General features: G+C 42.4%; 2 protein-coding genes across 2 annotated transcripts in view; one reads left to right on the forward strand and one right to left on the reverse strand.

Annotated features, from left to right (window-relative positions):
• C5H12orf56 (chromosome 5 C12orf56 homolog) overlaps window positions 1–22920 on the reverse strand; it is a 102771-nt gene extending 79851 nt beyond the window's left edge. The window contains exon 1 of the mRNA XM_013997692.2: window positions 21292–22920. Coding sequence (XP_013853146.2) covers window positions 21292–21543 — 252 coding nt within the window. The 5' untranslated portion in view covers window positions 21544–22920. The remainder of the gene's footprint in view (window positions 1–21291) is intronic.
• The window catches only part of XPOT (exportin for tRNA), a 196366-nt gene that overhangs the window by 117246 nt on the left and 53754 nt on the right, over window positions 1–25366 (forward strand). The window contains exon 5 of the mRNA XM_021091942.1: window positions 20148–20386. The gene's annotated coding sequence lies outside the window, so the exon portion shown is untranslated. The remainder of the gene's footprint in view (window positions 1–20147; window positions 20387–25366) is intronic.

The following is a 25366-nucleotide window of genomic DNA, read 5'->3' on the forward strand; positions in this document are numbered from 1 at the left end:
TAAACGGTAGAACTAGAATTACAAACAAGGCGGTCTGTCTCTAAAGCCAATTTTATAAAAACAGCTAAGGTTTAAGGGCCTCGCTACTTAAACCTTAAAGCACCTACTATGGATCCAAGGTAGGGATTTTGTCAGGGAGAGAAAGAATTTCTTCTAAAAACAAGGCAAGAATCCAAAGTGTAATTAAGCCTCTGGATTCATTATTGTGTCAGAGATTCAGTCAAATTATGCTAATTCCTTCATTTGGGCAGAAATAGAGTCAGCCCCTTTTTGTGGTTACTGTAGTCATCGAATTTGGTTGAATCTGTCATTGTAGAACGTAACATCGTCCTTAAATACACTAGGGTGGCATTTATGCTAAGCAGTCATGTAATTTTTTTTTTCTGTATTCAAAGGCATGGAAAAATGTCCATGATATGCCTTAAACTATAAATAACAAATTACAAAACAGTTAAGTAGGGTATGTTTCCTTGTGTGTGTTAATTCATAGAACAGTATGGAATGCTGCACACCAAATTTTCTTGAGGCGCAGTGGTTAACTAATCCGACTAGGAACTACAAGGTTGCGGGTTCTATCCTTGCCCCTGCTCAGCGGGTTAACAATCCGGTGTTGCGGTGAGCTGTGGTGTAGGACGCAGACGTGGCTCGGAGCCCACGTTGCTGTGGCTCTGGCGTAGGCCAGTGGCTACAGCTCTGATTTGACCCCTAGCCTGGGAACCTCCATATGCTGCAGGAGCGGTACAAGACATGGCAACAACAACAACAAAAAAAGACAAAAAAAAAAAAAAACAACAAAGGGGTACAGGGAAATTTCAGTACCCCAGTATGGAATGCTGCACACCAAATTTTCTTGAGGGTGTGGTTAACTGTGGTTATCTCTGAATGATGGGATTATATGTATATTATTTTATTGAAATATTTATTTCATTGTAGGAATCATATTGTTTGCTGATTTTTTTTTTTTTTTTTAAGGTCACTCCCAGGGCATATGGAAGTTCCCAGGCTAGGGCTCAAATCTGAACTGTTGCCTACACCACAGCCACAGCAGTGTCAGATCCAAGCCACATCTTGTGACCTATGCCACAGTTTAGGAACTCCTATTTGCTGATTTTTTTACAAAATATTTCAACTGATAGTCTGGCATCTCGTAGTCATAAAACACAAATGGATACATTCTCCCCTGAAAATCTGTCACCCAAAGAGCTAAGGGAGGAGCAATAAGGACAACATCTAATATGACTCATGAGGACAGTTTGTTTACAGCAACTTCACTTTTAAGAAGCCACTTTTCAGAGTTTCCGTTGTGGCTCAGCAGTAACAAGCCTGACTAGTCACCATGAGGACTCAGGTTTGATCCCTGGCCCCGCTCATTGGGTTAAGAATCCAGTGTTGCCATGAGCTGTGATGTAGGTTGCAGATGCGGCTCGGATCTGGCATTACTGTGGCTGTGGGGTAGGCCAGTGGCTACAGCTCCGATTGGACCCCTAGCCTGGAAACTTCCATATGGTGCGGGTGTGGCCCTAAAAAAAAAGAAGGCACTTTTATGCACACCACAAGGCTCCCATCACTATAAGGGAGGTGGAAGATGATTACACTAATGACTGCTACACAGCTAAGGGGATACGTCTGTGTCTGAAAAGTGGGGAGGATGACGAATGTGACAGACAGCTACTAATAGTGGTCATGCCAAGATCATCTATCACTTTTCACTTCCCCTCTTCTCTCTTATTGGTTCATCTAACAGTCAGAACCTCAACTGCAAAGCCTATGGCTACAAAACTATAAATAGAACAAAACTTTAGCAAAAACAGTTGATTCACCTGGACTTGAATTACGAAGGCAAAGCGTCAAAGAAGGTGGTCTTTCTCTTTCTCTCTTGCTTTTAAAAATTTTTTTAAAAAGTTCCCATCATGGCACAGTGTAAACGAATCTGACTAGGAACGATGAGGTTGCAGGTTCAATCCCTGGCCTCTCTCAGTGGATTAAGGATCTGTCGTTAGGCATTCCTGTGGTGACGCAGTGGTTAATGAATCTGACTAGGAACCACGAGGTTGCGGGTTCGATCCCTGGCCTTGCTCAGTGGGTTAAGGATCTGGCGTTGCCATGAGCTGTGGTATGGGCCGCAGACTCCACTTGGATCCCGCGTTGCTGTGGCACTGGTGTAGGCCGGTGGCTATAGCTCCGATTAGACCCCTAGCCTGGGAACCTCCATATGCCACTAGTGCGGCCCTAAACAACAAAAGACAAAAAAAATAAAAATTAAAAACTAATCAAACTCTTTTTGTAAAGCCTCATAGCGTGTTTGTGAAACTCCTCCCACCCAGGAGCCAAGCAGGCTGATTTACACATGCTTGGGGGGTTAAGAGTTTTCTGACTAGAAAGCCTCTGCAGGCAGCAAAGAACAGAGCAAGGACACTTAGTCCAAATAATATGCTGTCCATGCCTGAGGGAAGAAAAGAAAGCTCTTAAAAGGGATATAGCTGAACTCAGTCCCTTGTTAGCAATTTATTTTAGACATGGTGTTATGTGGGGAAAAAAAATAATGTTTTGCATTTACATCAGAATATCCGAGATATCTTTAGGAAATTAAAAGACCAAGGCATCTTTTTTAGCCCAAAGCAGAGAGAGAAATGATAGATGGATGGATAGATAGATAAGTTGATAGAGAGGGAGGAAGGGAAGGAGGGAGGGAAGAAAGGAAGGAAGAGAGGGAGGGAGGGAAGGAGGAAGAAGGGAGGAAGGATATTATAATGGTCCTATAGAACTACCTTTGTTTAAAATTTTCTAACTTTTTAATCTTCAAATAAGCTTTAAGTATCATGACAAATTCTATTTTGTACACGAACACTTAGCTTATGTCGGTTGGAAATGAGGTAAGATTATTCATCGTTTCATACAGCATTTGAATTTATGTTTTTAGGACCATTTTTCAAAGTGGAAAGAATTGCTTCTACCCAGATACCTTCTAGCACAGGTAGTAATATGTGCAGAATATCTACATGAAAATAATTGTAAACTCCAAATCGACACAGGACAGATTTTTTTCTATGTTTTTCTGACATAAAAACTCTTACAAATAATTAAATTACACTATTTATATATATATACTTGATAAATAACTTCTTTTACATACAATTGCATTAAATTATTATTGACCCAGTGCTGTATTTATACTGCTCCACCACTATAAATGGTAAATTTAGCTGTCTTTTCTCATTAGAAACTGATGCTGACACGTTGGAGTTATTGCAACTGGCCTCCTAAGTTCTCCCTTCCAGTCAATATTATAAAAACTCTAACACCATTCATAACTTGTAGTGCTTCCTAATATATGATGTGACTTTCTTTGCCTCTGATAAAGGTGCTATCTGCATAATGCCTCTCACTGGTAATTTGGAGCCATGTGCTCCAGCCATGTCTAATAGCACTAACTGCCATTCTCCCAGTAGAAGCTGAGTCATGGGAAAATTTGGGGGGGGGGGAAATATGTGTGTGTGTGTGTGTGTGTGTGTGTATAAACATATATGTGTATGTGTGTATATATATATATATATATTACTTGTGTGAAGGGGAAAAAAGAAACCATGCTGGCTCACCAACCAAGAACACCTTCCCTCAATCTGTTAGGTTATTAACTCAGTAGGTCTGGATTGCTTCTACCCTTGCATCTCCAAAGAAAGATCTATCTTCAGAACTGGCCTGATCCTGGGAGATAAACTCTGAGCCTTGGAATATGTTTGTGTATGCCTGAGACCTTGGGCCATGCTGTACCGCTTTGATTAGATAAACTTTATTCTGACATTGTAGTTTATAGTAAACCCTGGATTTTGCCAGGGGTGAGGGTGTGGAGGTAAAGGGGTGGCTAAGGTATGAGTAGCTGCGGTGCAAGCCTATATGACTGACCTCCATAAAAACTCTGGACACTGGCGTTCCCATTGTGGCTCAGCGCTAACGAGGCTGACTAGTATCATGAGACACAGGTTCCGTCCCTGGCCTCACTCAGTGGGTTAAGGATCCAGTGTTGTGGTGAGCTGTGGTGTAGGTCGCAGATGTGGCTCAGATCCAGGGTTACTGTGGCTGTGGTGTAGGCTGGCAGCTGCAGCTCCGATTTGACTCCTAGCCTGGGAACTTCCATATGCCAAGGGTGCAGCCCTTAAAAAAAAAAAAAAAAAAGTCTGGACACCAAGGCTCAGGTGAGTTCCCCGGGTTGGTGATTTGCATGTGTTGTAACATATTGCTGGGAAAATTATGCATCCACATCTGTGCTACGCCATTGGGAGAGGACAGATGAAGTTTGCACCTGGTTTCTCCTGGTTTTCAACCCACGCATTTTCCCTTGGCTGAATTTAATCTGTTTCCTCTCACTGTAATAAGCCTTTTCGGAGTCCTGTGAGTCCTTCTCTAAAAGAATCAAGCTTGAGGGCAATCTTGGGGACTCCCCCACAGTTGGACAACCGTACACAAGCATGAGGCCATTGGCTGCCTACGCCACTGGTTCTGCCTCCTTTGGGCACCGTCTTGCCTTTTTCTAGGCTATAAGTGCTAGAGGGGTCAGCGTACCCACCCATCCTTCCTTTTCAAAAGGACTCATAAGGATTCTGATGCTTGTGGCCAGATTATCTCTAGAGTAAAGATGGGGAAAAGGCAGAAATTAAATGTTCAAACAGCATGCTATCAAATGTCATAAAAAGTTAACATTTATCTAGCACTTATATGTTCTTTTAAGTGCTTTAGAGGCATTACCTCACTGAATCCTTATACAACCCCATGCTCAGGTAAAACTATTTCCATTTTACAAGAGAACTCAAGGAATCTAAGGCTCAGAGAGTTAAGTGGCCTGCCCAAGTCTCCACTGCTAGAAAGTGGCAGACCAAAGATTGAATGAATCCTATGCTCTTAACTTATACAAATGACAGACATAGTAAAACATATATATTCCAAGAAATTAACATACTATGGGTCTAAAAAATCACTTCTGAGATAGTCTAATGCTATGATGAGGTGGAGTTTTATATTCTGTATTCTTGTGAGACAATGTTTTAGGAGAAAGACTGCTGTACAAACATTATTACTATGGTAACAAATGTCACAGAAACCCTAAAAAATTCCACATTTCCTAATTATTGAAAGGACCCATCTTGCTCATGTGGCTCTCATTTCTTTTCTATATTTTTTAAATCAAAGTATAGCTGCTATACAATTACTATATGAGTTATGGGGTTACAGGTATACAATATAGTCATTCAGTTTTAAAAGTTGTACTCCATTTATAGTTATTTTAAAATATTCGCTATATTCCCCATGTTGTACAATAAATCCTTGTAGTTTATTTTATGCCTAATATTTTGTAACTCTTAATACCCTACCCCTACATTGCCCCTTCCCTCTCCCCACTGGTAATCACTAGTTTGTTCTCCATATCTATGAGTCTTTTTCTTCTGTGTTTTATTCACTTTTTTTTTTTAGATTCCACATATAAATAATATCACACAGTATTTCTTTCTCTAACTTATTTCATTTAGCAAAAATGCCCTGGAAATCTATCTATGTTGCTACAAATGGCAAAATTCAATTCTTTTCTATGGCTGAGTAGTATTCCAGTGTGTGTGTGTGTGTGTGTGTTTCACATCTACTTTATCCATTCATCTGTTGTTGGACACTTTGGCTGCTTCCATATCTTGGTAATTGTAAATAATGCTAAGTACGCTGGAGTGCATCAATCTTTTCAAATTAGTGTTTTTGGTTTTGGATTTTTCTTCAGATATACACCTAGGAGTAGAATTGCTGGGTCACATGGGAGTTCTAGGTCACATGGGAGTTCTAGTTTTAGTTTTTTGAGAAACCTCCATGCTGTGTTCCACAGCGGATGCACCAATTCACCTTCCCACCAACAGTGTTGAAGGGTTCTCTTTTCTCTACATCCTCACCAAAATTTGTTGTGTTCTTTTTTTTTCTTTGTCTTTTTTTAGGGCCGAACCTTTGGCATATGGAGGTTCCCAGGCTAGGGGTCGAATTGGAGCTGCAGCCACCAGCCTATGCCACAGCCACAGCAATCCAGATCCAAGCCTGGTCTGCAACCTACACCACAGCTCACAGCAATGCCAGATCCTTAACCCACTGAATGAGGCCAGGGATCAAACATGCATCCCCATGGATACTAGTCAGATTTGTTTCCCATGAGCCATGGCGGGATCTCCTGTTGTGTTCTTTTTGATAGTAACCATTCTGACAGGTATAATGTGATAACACATTTTGATTTTGATTTGCATTTCCCTAGTACTAGCATTGTCGAGCATCTTTTCATACACCTGTTGGCCATCTGCAGTTCCTCTTGGGAAAAATGTCTGTCCCATTCTTTTGTGCATTTTTAATCAGGTTGCCTGTTTTTTTGATGTTGCGTTGTATGAGCTGTTTATATCTGTTGGATAGCAATCCTTTATCAGTCACATCACTTGCAAATATTTTCTCCCATTCATTAGGTTGTTTTCATTTTGTCCATGGCTTCCTTTGCTGTGCAAAAGCTTTTAAGTTTAATTAGATCCCATTTGTTTATTTTTTGCTTCTATTTTCTTTGCTTTAAAAAACGGATAGGTGGCTCTCATTTCTTATGCATTTTTTCTCCCCCCCCCTTTTTTTTGTCTTTTTGCCATTTCTTTTTTTTTTTAATTTTTATTTATTTATCTTTTTTTTTTTTTTTTTGTCTTTTTGTCTTTTTTCTAGGGCCACTCCCGCGGCATATGGAGGTTCCCAGGCTAGGGGTCGAATCAGAGCTGTAGCCGCCGGCCTACACCACAGCCACAGCAATGCCAGATCCTCAACCCACTGAGTGAGGCCAGGGATTGAACCCGCAACCTCATGGTTCCTCGTCGGGTTTGTTAACCACTGAGCCACGACGGGAACTCCCTCTTATGCATTTTCATGAATCTTCCACCTACAGTGTTCCTATCAAAGGCCTGACATCAAAGGGATATAGAAACATGAAAGAGAACTTTAGACTAAGAAGGCCTAAAAAATAAACTCAATGTAAACTCTTGTACAAAGATCAGGATTAAAATCACTTGGAGGGAGTTCCCATCGTTGCTCAGTGGTTAACAAATCCAACTAGAAACCATGAGGTTGCGGGTTCAATCCCTGGCCTTGCTTAGTGGGTTAAGGATCCAGCATTGCCGTGAGCTGTGATGTAGGTTGCAGATGTGGCTCTGATCCTGCGTTGCTGTGGCTCTGGCGTAGGCCGGCCGCTACAGCTCTGATTCGACCCCTAGCCTGGGAACCTCCATATGCTGTGGGAGCAGCCCAAGAAATGGCAAAAAAAATAAGAATAAAAATAAATAAAAATAAAAATAAAATCACTTGGAAATCAGATTTCTAAGTGGAAGGCACTACAGGGTCCTAAAGGGAAGCCATCAGGAAGGCAAAAATCTAATTAATGAATATCAATTATTCTAATTAAATTCTTATGAACCAATTCATTGTTTTGTGCCCTAATTATTAAGGACATTATGATCAAACTAGTTAATCAGTCAACAGCTTGAGAGAAATTTGGAATGTTGAGAAAACCCTATGAACTAGCGGTTAAGAAATCTGATTTCTAATGTGGCTTTGTCATTAACTAGCAGTGTGACTATGGTCAAGTTACTTAATCACTCTTATCTGTGATTTCCTCAGATGAAATATGGAATTGATTTAAGGTCTCTTTCAGCTTGAATATATTTTAAAACAGAAAACTTATAACTTTATAATATTAAAGCTTAACTTTATTAATGACTGTATTTTAGGAAATGTATTTACATGATCAGGAAGAACCACATGAGCTTCTTTGAAAAAGATGCAGGCAAGGAACATCTGCAGAGTTCTGTCTTGTGGGAAGAGTGTATTTATGTAAATGTGTAATTTATCTGTGCATTTTGTTAAGAACTTTCCTTGTAAAGAATTCAGTATAGGAGTTCCCACTGCGGCAGAATGGGATCGGCAGCATCTCTGCAGCACTAGGGCACAGGTTTGATCCCCAGCCAGGCACAGTGGGTTAAAGGATCCAGCATTGCTACAGCTGTAGCGTAGGTCACAACTGCAGCTTGGATCTGATCTCTGGACTGGGAACTCCACATGCTGAGGGTGGCCAAAAAAGAAGAAAACAATATTCAGTGTTCATATCCCAAAGAATTTATACCTTCTTAAAAGGAGGTATTGGTACTAGCAGACCTACAAGAAACACTAAATGCAGTCCTTCATTTTAGTTTCTTTATGCTTGAAATTTTCCACGCGAAAAAGTTAACACAAGAGAGAGATAACATCCAAATGCAACGTGTGGTTCTTGATTGGGACCTAGCTTGAACAAACTATCGGTAAAAGGCTGCTAGAAACAGAAAAGTTATCTGGCCTTCATTAAAACAGGCTCTACTTGGTTCCAATGATTTGGATTTAGACCTATTACAGAAAGCTGATCAAGACCATTCTAGTCCCTCCTTTTCTAATACACTACCTGCCCTTTTTTTCTGCCAAGAAACATCATTTCTTTCTTCAAGACTAAGCTTAGAAGTTAATTCATCGTTGAACTCTTACCCCATGCATCCATCCAACAGAATACATCACTTCCTCTCATCCCATAGTATTCTGTTTATTACATCGATTTTCAAATTCATTACTATTTGCATAAAAATTTTCTCCTTTCCTATCTGCTTGCCATCTTCTCTAAATCATGAGTCATTCAAAAGCAGGTACTATTTTTTTATTCATTTATATATCTGTAGTCCCGGGTAATTCAAAAGACTAGTAGAATGCTCCATTTAAATCTAATGTCTGTTCAACAGAACTATTCAGTGTAGAGAGAAGAAAAACATAAATCAGAAGAAAAGTAAAAAGGGAAAAACTGAAGACAGACTTCATGAAGTGGACCACAGTTTGGAGATTATTTTATTTTATGTTATGTTATTTTTTGGCAACCCGTCAGCATATGGAGTTCCTGGGCCAGGGATTAGATCTGAGCCACCCTTGCGACCTAAGCAGCAGCTGTAGCAACATCAGATTCTGAACCTGCAGTGCCAGGCTGGGGATTGAACCTGTATCCCAGTACTCCCAATCCCTGTTGCGCTGCAGCGGGAACCCTGGAGATGACTTTACTTAATGGGACATTAAGTAGTGGCAGTAAGGCCCCAATAGAGCTAAATTGTGAGACGTTTTTCAACGTCCCTTGTCCTTTCAGGACCTAACCTCTTCTGCACAGCAAGCTTGAACTCTACAGTCTCCCACAAAGGCAGGAAAGCAAGTAATAAATTAATTTACTCAAACTGCAATGTAATGAATTACCTGCTCCAAGAGTATTTCAGAGAGACTCTGAAGGAGGACCAATGGCAAGGCCAGAAGATTTAATCTATTGCTGAACTGGCCCATCAGTATATGGATATATCTTCAGTGAATTTCCTTGAAATTAAAGCACATGTGCAATTACCTATGTCACATTGTAGATAAGCTTACTCCCAAGTAGAAGCTATCTTTACACTTAGCACTTGGCAAATCCTTCCACTGTCATAATTAAAACTCAACCAGGTGGTTTTTTTTTCCATTGTATTCTACTTGGGCTTTCACCTACCAATCCCTAAGGAAGTCTGAGTAGATGAGCTATTTTTGGAAACTATGAATATGCTGGCATGAATGATCCACCCACATACTCCAAAAGGAATTACCAACATGATGGGTACTGCCCCATCATAATAGTGGAGACTCGCTAAATTATTTCAGTGTTAGGTTTGAAAAATCATTGCCTCATGACCAAGAGGCACAGCTTAGAAAGACTAAAAGAGAAAAAAAAAAAAAAAAAACCTTTCAAGTCTTGGCCTTGTAAATATGATGCTACATCCCATACAGGTCTCTCATTAGCAACAACAATGACAACAGTCAATGACACCAATCTCGACTGTGAAGGACAATGATCTTAAATACAGAGAGGTTGTATGGGAGAACCAAAAAGGTGTTTTGTTTATAATTTCATCCCCTCCTTCCTAACAGAAATCATGCAATATGCATACTGAGGGGAACTCCCATCATTTTTTACCATATTTATATTTGCAACTAGTACTGATTTCATTACATTAAAATATTGTTTTAAGGGAGTTCCCATGGTGGCTAGGTAGTTAACAAATCCTACTAGGAACCATGAGGTTGAGGGTTCAATCCATGGCCTTGCTCAGTAGGTTAAGGATCCGGCATTGCCGTGAGCTGTGGTGTAGGTTGCAGATGTGGCTCAGATCCTGCATTGCTGTGGCTCTGGCATAGGCCAGTGGCTACAGCTCCGATTTGACCCCTAGCCTGGGAACCTCCATATGCCACAGGAGTGGCCCTAGAAAAGGCAAAAAGACAAAAAAAAAATTATATATATATGCATATATATATATTGCTTTAAAAATGCATGATGGGGGAACCCCTTATTTCTTATTTTCAAATATTTTGTAAATAATTCCATATTTACTTTATCCCTTAGTCTTAGTTTCATAGTCTTCATTCAGATTTCTTCTATCAGCTTTTAATTTCAGAGGAAAAAATAAAGATCCCCAAGCTTTCAGCAGTTGATTATCTAGTTTCTAAATTATTCAGTTCAATTCATCATGGATATTTTTGAGTTCCTATTGCAAAGCACAATATTGAAACACACAAAACATAAGATGGAGTTTCTGTTTTCTCTCTCTCTTTTTTTTTTTTTTTTTTTTTTTCAGGGCTGCACCTGCAACATATGGAAGTTCCCAGCCTAGGCGCTGAATCAGAACTACAGCTGCCAGCCTACACCACAGCCACAGCAACACAAGATCCGAGCCATGTCTGCGACCTACACCACAGCTCAGGGCAATGCCAGATCCTTAACCCACTGAGTGAGGCCAGGGATCGAACCTAGGTCTTCACGGATACTAATCAGATTCGTTTCCACTGAGCCTCAATGGGAACTCCCTGAAAATGTTTTTTTCTTAATGACCTATTATGGAGTTCCCATCATGGCTCAGTGGAAACAAATCTGACTAGCATCCATGAGGACGCAGTGAATTAAGGACCCAGCATTGCTGTGAGCTGTGGTGTAGGTCGCAGATGCAGCTCAGATTCCACATTGCTGAGGCTGTGGTGTAGGCCAGCAGCTACAGCTCTGATTTGACACCTAGCCTGGGAACTTCCATGTGCCACAGATAAGGCCCTAAAAAGACAAATAATAATAATAATAATTTTTTAAAATTACCTATTTATATCAAAGCAGCTGTAGCCTAAAGATTAAGAGCACTAACTCTGGAGCCAGGCTACCTGGGTTTAAATTCTGGTTCTGTCACTTAGTGGATGACCTTGGGCAAACTGCTTACATACTCTGTATTTTAGGTTCCTTATCTGTACAGCTGAGCTTAGAATGACAGCTGGGTGGCATATAGTAAGCACTCAATAAAATGTCAACAATTTGAGGTAGGCATTAGGGCTATTCACAAATATTCCTGTCCTCTCCTCCAGACACATGGAATGCACACATGGTAGGATCACATTTTCCTGCCCCCTTTTAAGTTGGGCAGGCCATGTGCCTGACTCTGGCTAATGAAATGTGAGAAGTACTGACATGCATCTCTCTGGGAGTTAACTTCCCCCTGCCATGGTGATTAAGCAAGCATATGGAGCCTCGGATACTAAGATGTGTAACTAAGTATCACATATCTAGTGACTGAAATGAATGGTCCTTGCTAACCCACTATGAACAAATAGCTGAGATGTAGACCCTATGCTATGTTAAAGCACTGAGTCTGAAGTGATTTCTTAGTGCAACTCAAGCTATTCTGACCAATACACTATATCATTCCAATAACTATGGATAGAGCAGTGAATCAGAGTGACAAAATGCCTGCTGTTATGGAGTTTCTCAAGACTTGAATGAAATATCCAAAATATTCTAAGCATACAAGCCATTAAGGAATAGCCAAAATGATGGAGTTCCCAGGGGGCCTGGTGATTAAGGATTTGGCATTGTCACCGCTGTGACTCAAATTCAGTCCCTGTCTGGGGAACTTCCAAATGCTGTGGGCAACAGCTGGAGGAAAACAAAAAAGTAGCCAAAATGACTGATAGAAGTTTACCACCTCTTTTGCCTCCTACAGTGAGATCTTGAAATGCAGCAAAAGAGTCAAAAAAAGGGGGGGGACCTCAAGATGAAAAGCAGTATTCATAACTCATCTGATACAACTCTTACTACCTCTCAAAATGCATGACACAGATTAACAACACAGGTAGCATCTCATACAAACACAAAATAAGCATGAAGGAAGCTGTACCTAAGCATCGGGAGATTCATGAGAATAGACTCTGACTCTGCCACAGCGCAATCCCGGCAGTGTGATGAGCTGTCAGTCTCCCAAAATAAGAAAATATGATCTCCCTTTCTAAGTGGTAAGCTGTATGATGGATCTGAGCATCCATTCATTCACTTATTCACTCTTCCAATTTTACTAATAGTTATTGGCCATCTGCTGTGTGTCAGGGGATATATATAATGCACGGCCACACAGGGAGGAAGAAGACAGACAAGGTCCTGCTGTCCTGGAACTATTACTATGGGACATAGATAATAATAAATCACTAAACATGTTACTCTTATAATGCAAATAGTAGTAAGTGCTTTGAAACAAACAGATGTGGTAAGTATGATGGGGAAATGGTACTTTAGATTGCATGGTCACAGAAGGCATCCCTGTGGGGGTGATGCTGAATTTAGAAACACAACTGACAAGAAGGAATCAACTCTCTAAAGAGCTGAGGAAAAGTGTTCCAAGAGAGGATGGCAGGTGCAAAGGCCCTGAGGCAGGAAGAGCTCTGGGAAAAATGGTAGGAGGTGAGTCAGAGATGGAGGGGTCAAATCATGCAGGCTGCTGTAGTCAATACAGAGTTTGCAGATTCATGAAGACTTTGAAACAGAAGAGTGATATAGTTTAATTTATAATTTATATTTTAAAAATTATCCAAACTTAGAGTTCCCATCGTGACTCAGAGGTTCACTAACCCAACTAGTATCCATGAGGACACAGGTTCCATCCCTAGCCTCAATCAGTGGGTTAAGGATCCGGCATTGCTGTGGCTGTGGCGTAGGCCAGCGGCTGCAGCTCCAATTTAACCCCTAGCCTGGGAACCTCCATGTGGCCCTAAAAAGACAAAAAGACCAAAAAAAAAAAAAATTATCCCAACTGCTCTGTGGAGAGGCATCAATTTGGAAGCAGTTTTAATAATCTAGATAAGGGACTGGATATGTGCACTGAAAAAAGGTAAGAAAAAGGGGAAAGTCATAGTTCCATATGTTTTGGAAGACAAGTGACAGGGTTCAGAACACAGTATCCCCAAGTGAGTCACCCTGGCATACTGAATATTTTGAGATGAAGGAATTCAAGAAAACATAGATGCAGAAAAGTCTTTCTGCCCTTCCCCAGCCCTCCTCCCCTGAAGAGGTCATGAGGCCTTCATGAGAGAGGTGTCCTCCCTAGACAGGGATGCTGAGATGAATCCAAACAAGCAGGCCTTGCAAAATTTTTTGCTTGTTTGTTTTTCTCTTTAGGGCTGCACCTGCAGCATATGGAAGTTCCTTGTCTAGGGGTCGCATCGGAGCCACAGATGCCAGCCACAGCCACAGCCACAGCAACACCAGATCTGAGATGTGTCTTTGACCTACACCACAGCTCATAGCAATGCCAGATCCTTTAACTCACTGAGCGAGGACAGGGATTGACCGCACATCCTCATGGATACTAGTCTACTAGTCGGGTTCTTAACCCAACAGGAACTCCAGCCTTGACAAATTTTCCCCAGTTTATTACCCTTAGTTTTTTTTTTTTTTTTTTTTTTTTTTTTTTTTTTTTTTTTTGTCTTATGGAAGTTCCCAGGCTAGGTGTTGAATCGGAGCTGTAGCTGCCAGCCCACACCACAGCCACAACAAGGATCCGAGTCACGTTTGTGACCCACACCACAGCTCATGGCAACACCAGATCTTTAACCCACTGAGTGACGCCAGGGATCAGATCTGACTCCTCATGGATACTAGTCGGTTTTTCATTAACCACTGAGCCATGACAGGAACTCTCCGACTCTCCATTCTTCATCAGACCTAGTATTAAACACACACAGGTTTAACTGTTTCTTTGGGACTTCATTTCCTTGTAGAGGCTTCCATGTCATGTAAAATTCATGTCATAAATTTGTACACTTTTTTCCTATCCATCTATTTTTTTCATTTTAATCTCCAGACCCAGCAGGGTCCCTAAGAGGATTGAGGAAAACTTTTCCCTCTTCTACACAAGTCAAGAGGCTATATTGATGTGTTGGTTGTGGGGCGTGAAAGAAAGAATTAAAGATGATGGGAGATGATGTCACTTCTTAAAATAGGGACAGCTAAGGGAGTAACAGGCTTAGGTGTGGAGATCAGGAATACTGCTGTTGAACTTTTTTTTTTTTCTTCTGTGCCTTCAACATGTGGAAGTTCCCAGGCCAGGGATCAAAAGAGTGCCTTAGCAGCGACCCAAGCTGCTGCAGTGACAATGCCAGATCCTTAATCTGCTGCACTGTAAGGTTAAACATATTAAACTGTTGGTTAAACATATTAAACTTGACAAACCCAGTGGGCAAATTTTCACAAAGAATAAATAAGATAGGAGTTCCTGTTTGGCAGAATGAGCTCAGTGGCATCTCTGCAGCACCAGGACACAGGTTCGATCCCTGAGATCCTTAGCCCAGGAACTCCATATGCCTGCACTATGGCCAAAAAAAAAAAAATAAATGATATAATATATTTTAAAATGCCTAATACATAACCAAAGCTCAAAAACCAGGGTTTTTTTCCCCCAAATTTACTAAGTCTCTTAAAGAGATGATATCAATCTTACAGATTCGTGGTGAGCCTTAATTGACTTAATATATGTGAATAAAGGTAATTAATAATAATGAAACATGTATGTAGCTTCTACCATGTGCCAAGCACTATTTTAAGTGTGTTACATTTTTTGGAATTCCTGCGGCAGCTCAGCAGTAACAAACCCAACTAGTATCCATGAGGATTTGAGTTCGATCCCTGGCCTCACTCAGTGGGTTAAGGATCTAGTGTTGCTGTGAGCTATGGTGTAGGTCATAGATGCAACACAGATCCAGCATTGCTGTGGCTGTGGTGTAGGCTGGCAGCTGCAGCTGCGATGTGACCCTTAGCCTGGGAACTTCCACATACCGTAGGTTAGTCCCTAAAAAAACAAAAACAAAACAAAGCAAAAAAAAAAGTGTGTTGCATTTTTTAATACAGTTGATCCTCCCATTGACTCTATAAGGAAGATGCTGTTGTCTCTCTTTTATTGATGAAGAAATGGAGGTATAAAGCAGAAGCTAAAAACTTGACCAAATCCACACAGGTAGAAAGCCAAAGCTGAATAAAAGTGTATTATTAGGAGTTTCCATGGTGGCTTAGCAGAAACAAATCTGACTGGCATCCATGAGGATGCAGGTTCAATCCCTGGCCTCACTTGGTTGAGGATCCGGTGTTGTCATGAGCTGTAGTGTGGGTTGCAGACGCAGCTTGGACCCCGAGTTGCTGTGGCTGTGGTGCAGGCCAGCAGCTGCAGCTCCAATTCGACTCCTGGCCTGGGAACTTCCATATGTCATGAGTGTGGCCCTAAAAAGCAAAAAAAAAAAAAAAAAAAAAGTGTTATTAAATGCCCCCAATGTATACTCAGATAATAAACTGAGGAACAAAGAAACCGATTATGTTGTATATTTAGCAAAAAGATTAATGGACCATCTCACCTGTGTCCTATGGAAACCAGACATAAAGCAATGAACAAAATAGACCAAAAGAACTGCCCTCATGGGCTCCTTCAAAGGAAAGTGATTTGGAGAAAAAACAGCTAGGGCTTAGCCTAGAAACTGTGTAAGATCTGAATACAGAAAGGGGAAAGCAGGGATCCATTAGCAAAATACAGTGGCCTTTTTGGCACAGATTGTGACCTGTTTTCTGCCTGAGTTGAGAATGTTTTTTACATTTTTAAAAGGAGAAAGAGAAGTAGGAGGATTGTAAATATAATATTTTGAACCTCCTGGAAGGAGGAGGAAACATACTGCCAGCAAACAGGCCCAACTGTAAAAGGTGCATTCGTTGCCTGTTTAAGAAGCCACATGGATCCTGGGATGGCTGGAGAGCTGATATTCACTGGGGAAAGTGGTGAAGGGACAAGGAGAGGCAAGAAGTAGAGACAAGGGTTGCTGAAGTTGACAGGTTTTTTTTTTTTTCCTCTGTAGGTGATGGGATGGCACTGAATGAGAATGGGTCCATGGGAAATTCACTGTTTGGAATAGTTGATTCTTACACTTGAAAAATGTGTCTAATCTCAGAAAGGCTTCAAGGCAACAAAAACAGAACTCTGGAGCTTTCGAAAGTAACTTTTAAAGAAAACATCTTCCTTTCATAAAAGCTCTGCCCAAGCAACCTTGGAAACCCTTTCTTTTAGGAGATGAACCATATCAAACACCTACTGACTGATGATCATTTTGTAAGATATAGAAATATGGAACCACTGTGTTGTACACCTGGAACTAACAAGGAGTTTTTTTGGTTGTTATTGTTTTTCTTCCTTTTTGGTGGTCTGGTGGCATATGGAGTTCTCGGGCCAGGGATCAGACCCGGGCTATAGTCGAAACCCAAGCCATCACAGCAACACCAGATCCTTAACCCACTGTGCCAGGCAGGGGATCAAACCTGTATCCCCATGCTCCCAAGACATTGCTGATACTATTGGGCCACAGTGGGAACTCCAACATGGTGTTAAAAGTCAATTATACTTAAATTTTTAAAAGAGTTTTTTTTTAATAAATGAGAAAAAAACCACGTAAAATTATTTAAATAAATTTGACATTAATTCTTTTTTTTCGTTTTTTGTTTGTTTGTTTTTTTGCTTTTTAGGGCTGTACCTGCGGCATATGGAGGTTCCTACACTAGGGGTGGAATCAGAGCTACAGCTGCCAGCCTACACCACAGCCACGGCAATGCCAGATCTGAGCCATGTCTTCGACCTACACCACAGCCACAGCAATGCTGGATCCTTAACCCGCTGAGCCAGGCCAGGGATCGAACCCGAAACCTCATGGTTCCTAGTCGCCTTCGTTTCTGCTGCACCACAATGGGAACTCCGACATTAATTTGTTTAAAAAAAAAAAACAAAAGAAACCTATTGAGACCTCCAAGCCTGTCTTTGCTGGAAAGGAAAACTTACTTCTACATTCTTAATGTTTTGTTGTTACCTTCATTTCTTTTTTCCTTAGGGGAAAAGATGGACTTTTTAATCTGTATATTTGGACATTTTTTTCCTGATGTGTAACTGGAACATGAGACATGAACTAAATGGAAGAATCTGGCTGAATGTGGAACAAGGTGGGGGGGGTGCTCAGAGGCACAAAGGACTGGTTTGCTTAGGGCTTTTATTGATGAGTCAGTAAAAAACAAAGGCAAAGTGGGAACCTAAGCCAACCGAAAGTCAAATAACAAGAGAAACAAATTTGTACTGTAAAATGAGAAGACCTTGAGAATTGAAAAAAATGTCTTAAGAGGTAGCCGTAGAAAGAGGACAGAGCCCTAGGAGAAAAGGAGATTAAACACTTTATCTTTCAAGAAAGGAGGAACCCATTCTAAAAAAGACAAAGCTGCCGGGCACTGAAAGAGTGTAATCCAAGGTAACAGACAAGGTAACCTGAGGTATAGACAAATATATATGACATAACACAGAAATCAGGAAAATTCACGTGGTATTAAGGACAGACAGGAGTTCCCATCGTGCTCAGTGGTTAACAAATCTGACTAGGAACCATGAGGTTGAGGGTTTGATCCCTGGCCTTGCTCAGTAGGTTAAGGATCCAGCGTTGCCGTGAGCTGTGGTGTAGGTTGCAGATGCGGCTCAGATCCTGCGTTGCTGTGGCTCTGGCGTAGGCCGGTGGCTACAGCTCCGATTAGACCCCTAGCCTGGGAACCTCCATATGCTGCAGCAGTGGCCCTAGAAAAGGCAAAGACAAAAAAAAAAAAAAAAAAAGGGACAGACATCGTGTTCATAGAGGGATTACTAGTCAACTACATCTGTGGTTATTAATTGAGAAAGCAATTCGAGGACAACCATTTTTCACACACCCTATGGAGCTTAGTACAAGGCACTGAACTATAATAACTATAATAAAAACTCAGAAAAAGAGATTGTTAAGGCATTTGTGCTTGGCTCAATTATACTTATTTCTCACTGAAACAGTATTTTTTTAAAACAGTTATCCATTTAAAAACACCACAAGAAGAAACACTTCTGTACTGATTTCCTATTGCTAGTGTAACACATTACCACAAACTTGGTGGCATTAAACAACACAAATTTATTTTCTTACAGTCAGAAGTCTGAAATGGGTCTCACTGCTCTAAAATAAAGTTCTCAGCAGGACTGCATTCTTTCTGGAGGCTCTAGGGGAAAATCTGTTTCTGTGCCTTTTCCAGTTTTTCAAGGCTGCCCACGTTCCCTGGCTCGTGGCTCCCTTCCACGTTCCCTGGCTCATGGCCCCCCTTCCCCCTTCCCCCTTTTTTTTTTTTTTTTTTTTTTTTTTTAGGGCCACACTTGCAGCAGATGGAGGTTCCCAGGCAAGGGGTTGAATTGGAGCTGCAGCTGCCAGCCTACACCAGAACCACAGCAATGCCAGATCCAAGCCATGTCTGTGACCTACACCACAGCTCACAGCAGCACTGGATCCTTAACCCACTGAGCGAGGCCAAGCACCAAACCTGTAACTTCATGGTTCCTAGTCGGATTTGTTTCCTCTTTGCCACACAGGAACTCCCCTGGCAGCGTCTTTTTTAGGCTGCATCACTCTATTGCTGACTCTTCTTCTACCTCCCTTTTCTTACATTGGCCCCATGCAGATAATCCAAGATAATCTCCCCATTTTAAAGTCAGCAAGGAGTTCCCATTGCTCAGCAATAACAAACCCAACTAGTATCCATGAGGATGCAGGTTCGATCCCTGGCCTTGCTCAGTGGGTCAGGGGATCTAGCATTGCCAAGAGCTGTGGTGTAGATTAGCACAACTCCAGATCTGGAGTTGCTGTGGCTGTGGTATAGGCCAGCAGCTGCTCCAATTCAACCCCCAGCTGGGAACTTCCATCTGCTATAAGGGTGGCCCTTAAAAGGCAAAAAAAAAAAAAAATGTCAGCAATTAGCAAGCAACCTTAATTCTATCTGCAACTGTCATTCCCCTTTGCCATGTGATATAAAATATAAGTTCTGGGGATATCTTTTAAGAGCCATTATTCTGCTTACCACAACTTTACCTGAAGATAAATTATGTTGTGTAGGATGGACATTCAATCTATCAACAATGCTGAAATCTTAGATTTGTTCAGCACCTTTATAGACACTGCACATTCTTTTGGGTGCCTGCAGGGTATATAAAGCATGACCAAATAAATAGGTATGCCTTTTTGTAGGATTCTTGGCTTGGGCAGACCTACGGAGCTTTACTTTGTAGATTCCGAAAGCTTAAAAAGGAAGATCTACTGATATATGTATACTGTCTATTTTCAGGGAGAGTAACAATATCCTAAAATCATTACTTTCAAAAGAATAAATGTCTACACTGCAGACACTAGAAAAAGTTGATCGTTTAATATTTCTGAAACATTTGGGGAGTTCCCGTCGTGGCTCATCGGTTAATGAACGGGATTGGCATCTATGAAGACGCCGGTTCGATCCCTGGCCCCACTCAGTGGGTTAAGGAGCCGGCATTGCTGTGAGTTGTGGTGTAGGTCGCAGACATGGTTCAGATCCTGGATTGCTGTGGCTCTGGAGTAGGCCAGCAGCTACAGCTCCAATTGGACCCCTAGCCTGAGAACCTCCATATGCCGAAGGTGCAACACTAAAAAGCAAAAAATAATAATAATAACAATAAAACATTTGGTCAGAAATTTGAATTTTTAAAAATTTCAGTTCAAGAGAATGCAAATAGTAGCAGTGAGGAAAAAGCAGTTCTACTTCCAGCTTTTGCTCAAGTGAAGCAAAGAAATTTGCAGAGTGATATTAGCCCACAGAGATATTTTAAGTAAAAAAAAGAAAGCATTTACTTTTTTCATTTAATTTTATTATTTTCTTACAGGCATGTTCCAAACAAGCTCTGATTTTCTTGGCAAAACAGCCCCATAAAGAGTCTCACCAACTTCTCCCTTGGGAGACCCGGAGACTCAGGCAAGGGAAAAAAAAACGAGGCTAGACACCTGTCCCCAAAGGAAAAAGGAAGAACACACCTGGAGAGCAGATCAGACAAAAGGAGCCAAGGGGGAAAAAAAAAGAGTAATTGGAGAGGATACTGCTTCCAAGCTGTTGCTGATTTATAAGGTAAATCTATTCCTGGGATACAGTACCAGCACACTAAAAGCTGGGATAGATTTTATCTCTTTCAAGGCTCCACTCTAAATTGACACTCCTTCCTGTAAGTTTTCCCAGCATGGCCTGGGTCCAGAGCAGTGGCCAGCCTGAGACCACCAGGTGTCCGGTGTGCATCTCATTAATGCATTCATTCATTCATTCATTCATACTGAGCACCTAACAAGCTCTAAGCCCTAAAGATAAAAAAGTGAACAAGGCGTAATAGCACTTATTCCATGGCATTTATTTGCGCTGGTGTTGGCTTTCGATCTCTCCCACAGCGGCTTCTGGGAGGGTGCCCTATTCACTTTTGTATCCTTAGTGTCTAGCACAGTGCCTGGCACAGGCTAGGTGCTTAAAGAAGTAACTTTTAAAGTACCTTTTTTTTTTTTTTTTTTTTGGTCTTTTTAGGGCCACACCTACACCACAGCCACAGCAAGGTGGGATCCGAGCGCGCGTCTGCAAGCTATACCAAAGCTCATGGCAACGCCCTGATCCTTAACCTACTGAGCGAGGCCAGGGATCGACCCAGCGTCCTCATGGATGCTAGTCGGATTCGTTTCTGCTGAGCCACGAGGGGAACTCCTAAATCCTACTTCTAATACGGAGCTATGTGTATAAATCTGTCGCCCTAACCAGGGGTTTAGGGGATGATCAGTATAAATGAGGAGAAAAGGAAAAGTATCTTTATTCGGACTGCATACAGCTATCCAGTCTTCCTGTGTGGCTGTTCGTAAGGGAAGTTAGAGTACCGGAGTCCCCGCGCGGGGTGAAGAAAGCCCTCCTCCGCTTTCCCGCGTACAGGAGGGATTGGGGGCGAGGGTGGTCCCAAGAACCGGGATCTCGCGATCCGACTGCCCGCCCGCGCGCCTCACCAGGTCGATGGCCACGACGTCCCTCAGCGCCACTACTCGCCGGATAGACTTGGGCGGGTTCTCGGTCAGGTAGATGAGCCGGTCGCTGAGCACCACGTACTTTAAGGTGTGTTTCTCCGAATCGGAGGCCACGATGCACGGCTCGTAGGCGCGGATGGCGTCGTAGACCTCAGGCGGCAGACGCCTCCGCAGGAACGCATCCAGGCGGCTGTTGGTGCGCGCTGGGAAGCCAGACGGCGTGGGGCTGGCCATAGGGGTGCCCGCGGCCGGGCCGAGTGGCTGGAGCGGCGGACGCTTCTGGCCCGCCCAGCCTCCGCCCCGCCCGCGGTGGAACCCGCGCGCGCCACAAAGCCGCCGCCCTGCCACCGCCTCCCGCGGGTCCTGGGGGCCAGGCCCCCCTCTTCGGAGCCCAACGCCGGGTCTCGCTCCCTAGAGCCCCCGGTCCGGCCCCGCCCTCCCCCCCAATCCCAACCCCAGACTGCAGTGGGAGGGGCAAGACACCGCTTCTTGAGGTTCCTCGCTGCCAAGCATCTTGGGGCCCTCCGCTCACCCGCCCTCTCCTACTCTAGCTGCTGCCCACCAAGGCCGTCCCTTGCAAACTGTGTGGAAGCCCCAGCTTTAGTCTGGTTTTCTATTGGAAACTTGGGCGAGTTGCAATTTACCGATTTATTTTTAAATAGAACAATCCTAAAGCTTTCTTAAGGTCAATCACACAGGTTTAGCTTTCCGTTATAACATTGCCCGGCATAACTCTCTTAAGTTTTCTTGAGCTACGTAAGAGCTCTCTGACAGAAGAAAATTTTATAAATTGATTTGAGCACACCCAGACCTGTCTAATGGATATGCTTCTGTTCCCAGTGCCCAGGACAATGCCCCCCTGTAGGCAGTTTAAACAACCTGTGTAGGATGAGAGACTGCGTGAAGCCTGAATCTTGAAAAAATTGAAGCTTAGAGGTTGAGAAATGTTGGTCAGGCAGGCCTGAGGCTGCAGGGTAGTAAAAGTACCCTTTAGTTTTTACAGACCAGGAATAACATTATAAATTAGGTCAGAGACATGAGAAGGGCACAACAATAGATAGAAACTTGCCTCCAATATATCCTAGGTGAGAACTTTCATTTTAATTTCAAGCCCTAGGAAAGTCATTCTCCCTCCCTGCCCATTCACCCAGTAACCTGGTAATGTAAACCATGTATTTATATTTTGTATGTTTTCTTCCAGCTACCTGCAACTCAGAATCAAATCCTATATTCTATATTGCATTTTATATTCTCCTTTTCCTCATATTTTATTAATGCATACTGTGTGTTAAAAGCAATTTCAAGTCCTTTGTGGAAAGAGAGTATACACAAAACACATAAACAGATATTGTAGACTAAATCCCTGCAAACGGTAACTGAGGAGAAATGTTTGGATGTGCTAAAGAAGTCTGAGGAGCTCAGCAGCAGCAAAGAAACAGAAACAGTATTTCTTTTTGGAGAGACTTGTATTTGGTAAGGAGAGAAGTGCCATCTGCTGACAAAATCTTAAATGACCTCGAATTTAAAGTTTCTTAGAAGTTAGTCATGGATCAGCGGCAACAAACCCCACTAGTATCCATGAGGACTCAAATTCGGTCCCTGGCCTCGCTCAGTCGGTTAAGGATCCAGTGTTGTCATGAGCTGTGGTGTAGATATCGCAGATGCGGCTCAGATGTGGCATTGCTATGGCTGTGATGTAGGCCACCAGCTACAGCTCCAATTTGACCCCTAGCCTGGGTACTTCCATATACCACACCTGCAGCTCTAAAAAGATAAAAAAATAAAAATGCATAAATAAATAAAGTTTTCTTAGAATCAGATTATACGACTGACTCTTCATAACTTCATACCAGGATGAAGAGAGAACCCCAGAGGCATGGCTATTTCCTTTGAAATAAAGACTCTTCCCAGGAGTTCCCTTCGTGGCTCAGCAATTAATGAACCCGACTAGGATCCATGAGGATGTGGGTTCCATTCCTGTCCTTGCTCGGGTTAAGGATCCAGTGTTGCCCCAAGCTGTGGTGTAGGTTGCAGTCGCCGCTTAGATCCTGTTTTGCTATAGCTGTGGTGTAGGCCAGCAGCTGTAGCTCCAACTCCACTCCTAACCTGGGAATCTCCATATGCCGTGGGTGTGGCCCTAAAAAAAAAAAAAAAAGACTCTTCTCCGTCTAACCTATTCTAGAATTTGTTGTATCAAACCAATAGAAAGCAAAGCCTCCTCACCTTTGCCAAATAGCCACACCTCACAAGAGTGAAAGGCAAATGACTACAGGTAGAATGTGAGGCCCACATGGGGGAAAAGGCCTCAGTTCAGACGGCTATTCAGTGTCTTTCAGGCTCCCTGTTCCATACTCACCTCCTGGGACTAAGGAACAGAACGACTGAGTCAGGACCAGAAAAGACAGCATGTCTGGTCTCTCTGCCAGGAAGCCCATCATAAATGAGCTTTTGGAGACAAGGGTACTAGGGTTAACAAACATAAAGATGAAGCATATGAGGGAATCTAATAAAGGGTCTGGTGGTTAAGGTGACCTCAGTTAAATGTTTAACTTTGCGGCATACAGAGAAGGCAGTGTCATGGTTTCCAGGCACTCATTGTTCTGTACTGTGGCTGTTACCTTGGCAACAGCAAAGTTCAGATCACAGAAAGGGGCTTTTATATAGGAGAAAGATCCCTAGATTTGGAGTCAGGAGAACTGGATTAGAGCACTAATCCTGTTGCTCACTATCTGAGATTTTTGGAAAGTCACTTCACCTTTTGAGCCTGTTTCACCATCCGTAAAGTGAAACTAACTGCTATTAACAAATGCCCTGCATCAAGGAGTGGGTGTGAGGAGTGAAGGTAAGGACTTAGGAATTCTAAAAGCACCACAGACATGTAAAACATCCATATTCCCTTATCTTTTGGTAGGCTGTATGAGGATCATTAAAATCACACCCTACCTAGGCATTTACTCCTTATCTTCTAAATCCATCCAAACTCAGCAAGCACTTTGACAGATCTTGTACAATCAAGCACTTAACCTGATAAACTTTCCTGATAAAACTATCAAAAGGAATGGGAATTTTTCAGTGGTTCATTGGTTAACGAACCGACTAGTATCCATGAGGACACAGGTTCGATCCCTGGCCCAGCTCAGTGAGTTAAGGATCCAGCGTTGCCGTGAGCTGTGGTGAGCTGTGGTGTAGGTGGCAGACGTGCCTCAGATCCAGCGTTGCTGTGGCTCTGATGTAGGCCAGCGGCTACAGCAACAATTAGACCCCTAGCCTGGGAACCTCCATGTGCCGTGGCAGCGGCCCTAGAAAAGCCAAAAAGACCAAAAAAATAAATAAATAAAATGTGCTGATTTCTGCTGTACAACAAAGTGACTCAGTCATATGTATATACCTTCTTTTTTTATATTATTTTCCATCATGGTCTATCTCAGAAGATTGGATATAGTTCCACATGCTGTACAGTAGGAACTTGTTGTGTATCCATTATCGGGGGGGGGGGGGGTGTGTGTTTGTTTTTGAGTTTTTTTGGCTCTCCTAGGCACATGGAATTCCCAGGCCAGGGATCAGATCCAAGACACAGTTGTAACCTAAGCCACAGTGTGGCAACACCAGATCCTTTAACCCACTGTGCTGGGCTGAGGATTGAACCTGCATCCCAGTGCTCCCAAGATGCTGTGGATCCTGTTGTGCCACAGTGGGAACTCCTCCATTACATTTAAAACAAATTTTTTTTAATTTTTTAATTGTTGCCTTGTAGGGCTAAACATGCAGTATATGGAAGTTCCCAGGCTAGGGGTTTAATTGGAGCTGCAGCTGCCAGTCTACACCACCGCCACGGCAACACCAGATCCTTAACCCACTGAGTGAGACCAGGAATTGAACCCACATCCCCATGGATACTAGGTGGGTTTGTAACCCACTAAGCCATAGCAGGAAATCATTTTTTAAATGAATGTACTACATGTTACCTGTGGAGAATTTTTTTTAATCCAAAAAGTTATAGGTGTTCCCATTGTGGCTCAGCAGTAGTGAACCCAACTAGTATCCACGAGGATGCGGG

Source organism: Sus scrofa, chromosome 5 (genome assembly GCF_000003025.6).
Source record: "Sus scrofa isolate TJ Tabasco breed Duroc chromosome 5, Sscrofa11.1, whole genome shotgun sequence".
In the NCBI taxonomy this organism is placed as follows: Eukaryota; Metazoa; Chordata; class Mammalia; order Artiodactyla; family Suidae; genus Sus; species Sus scrofa.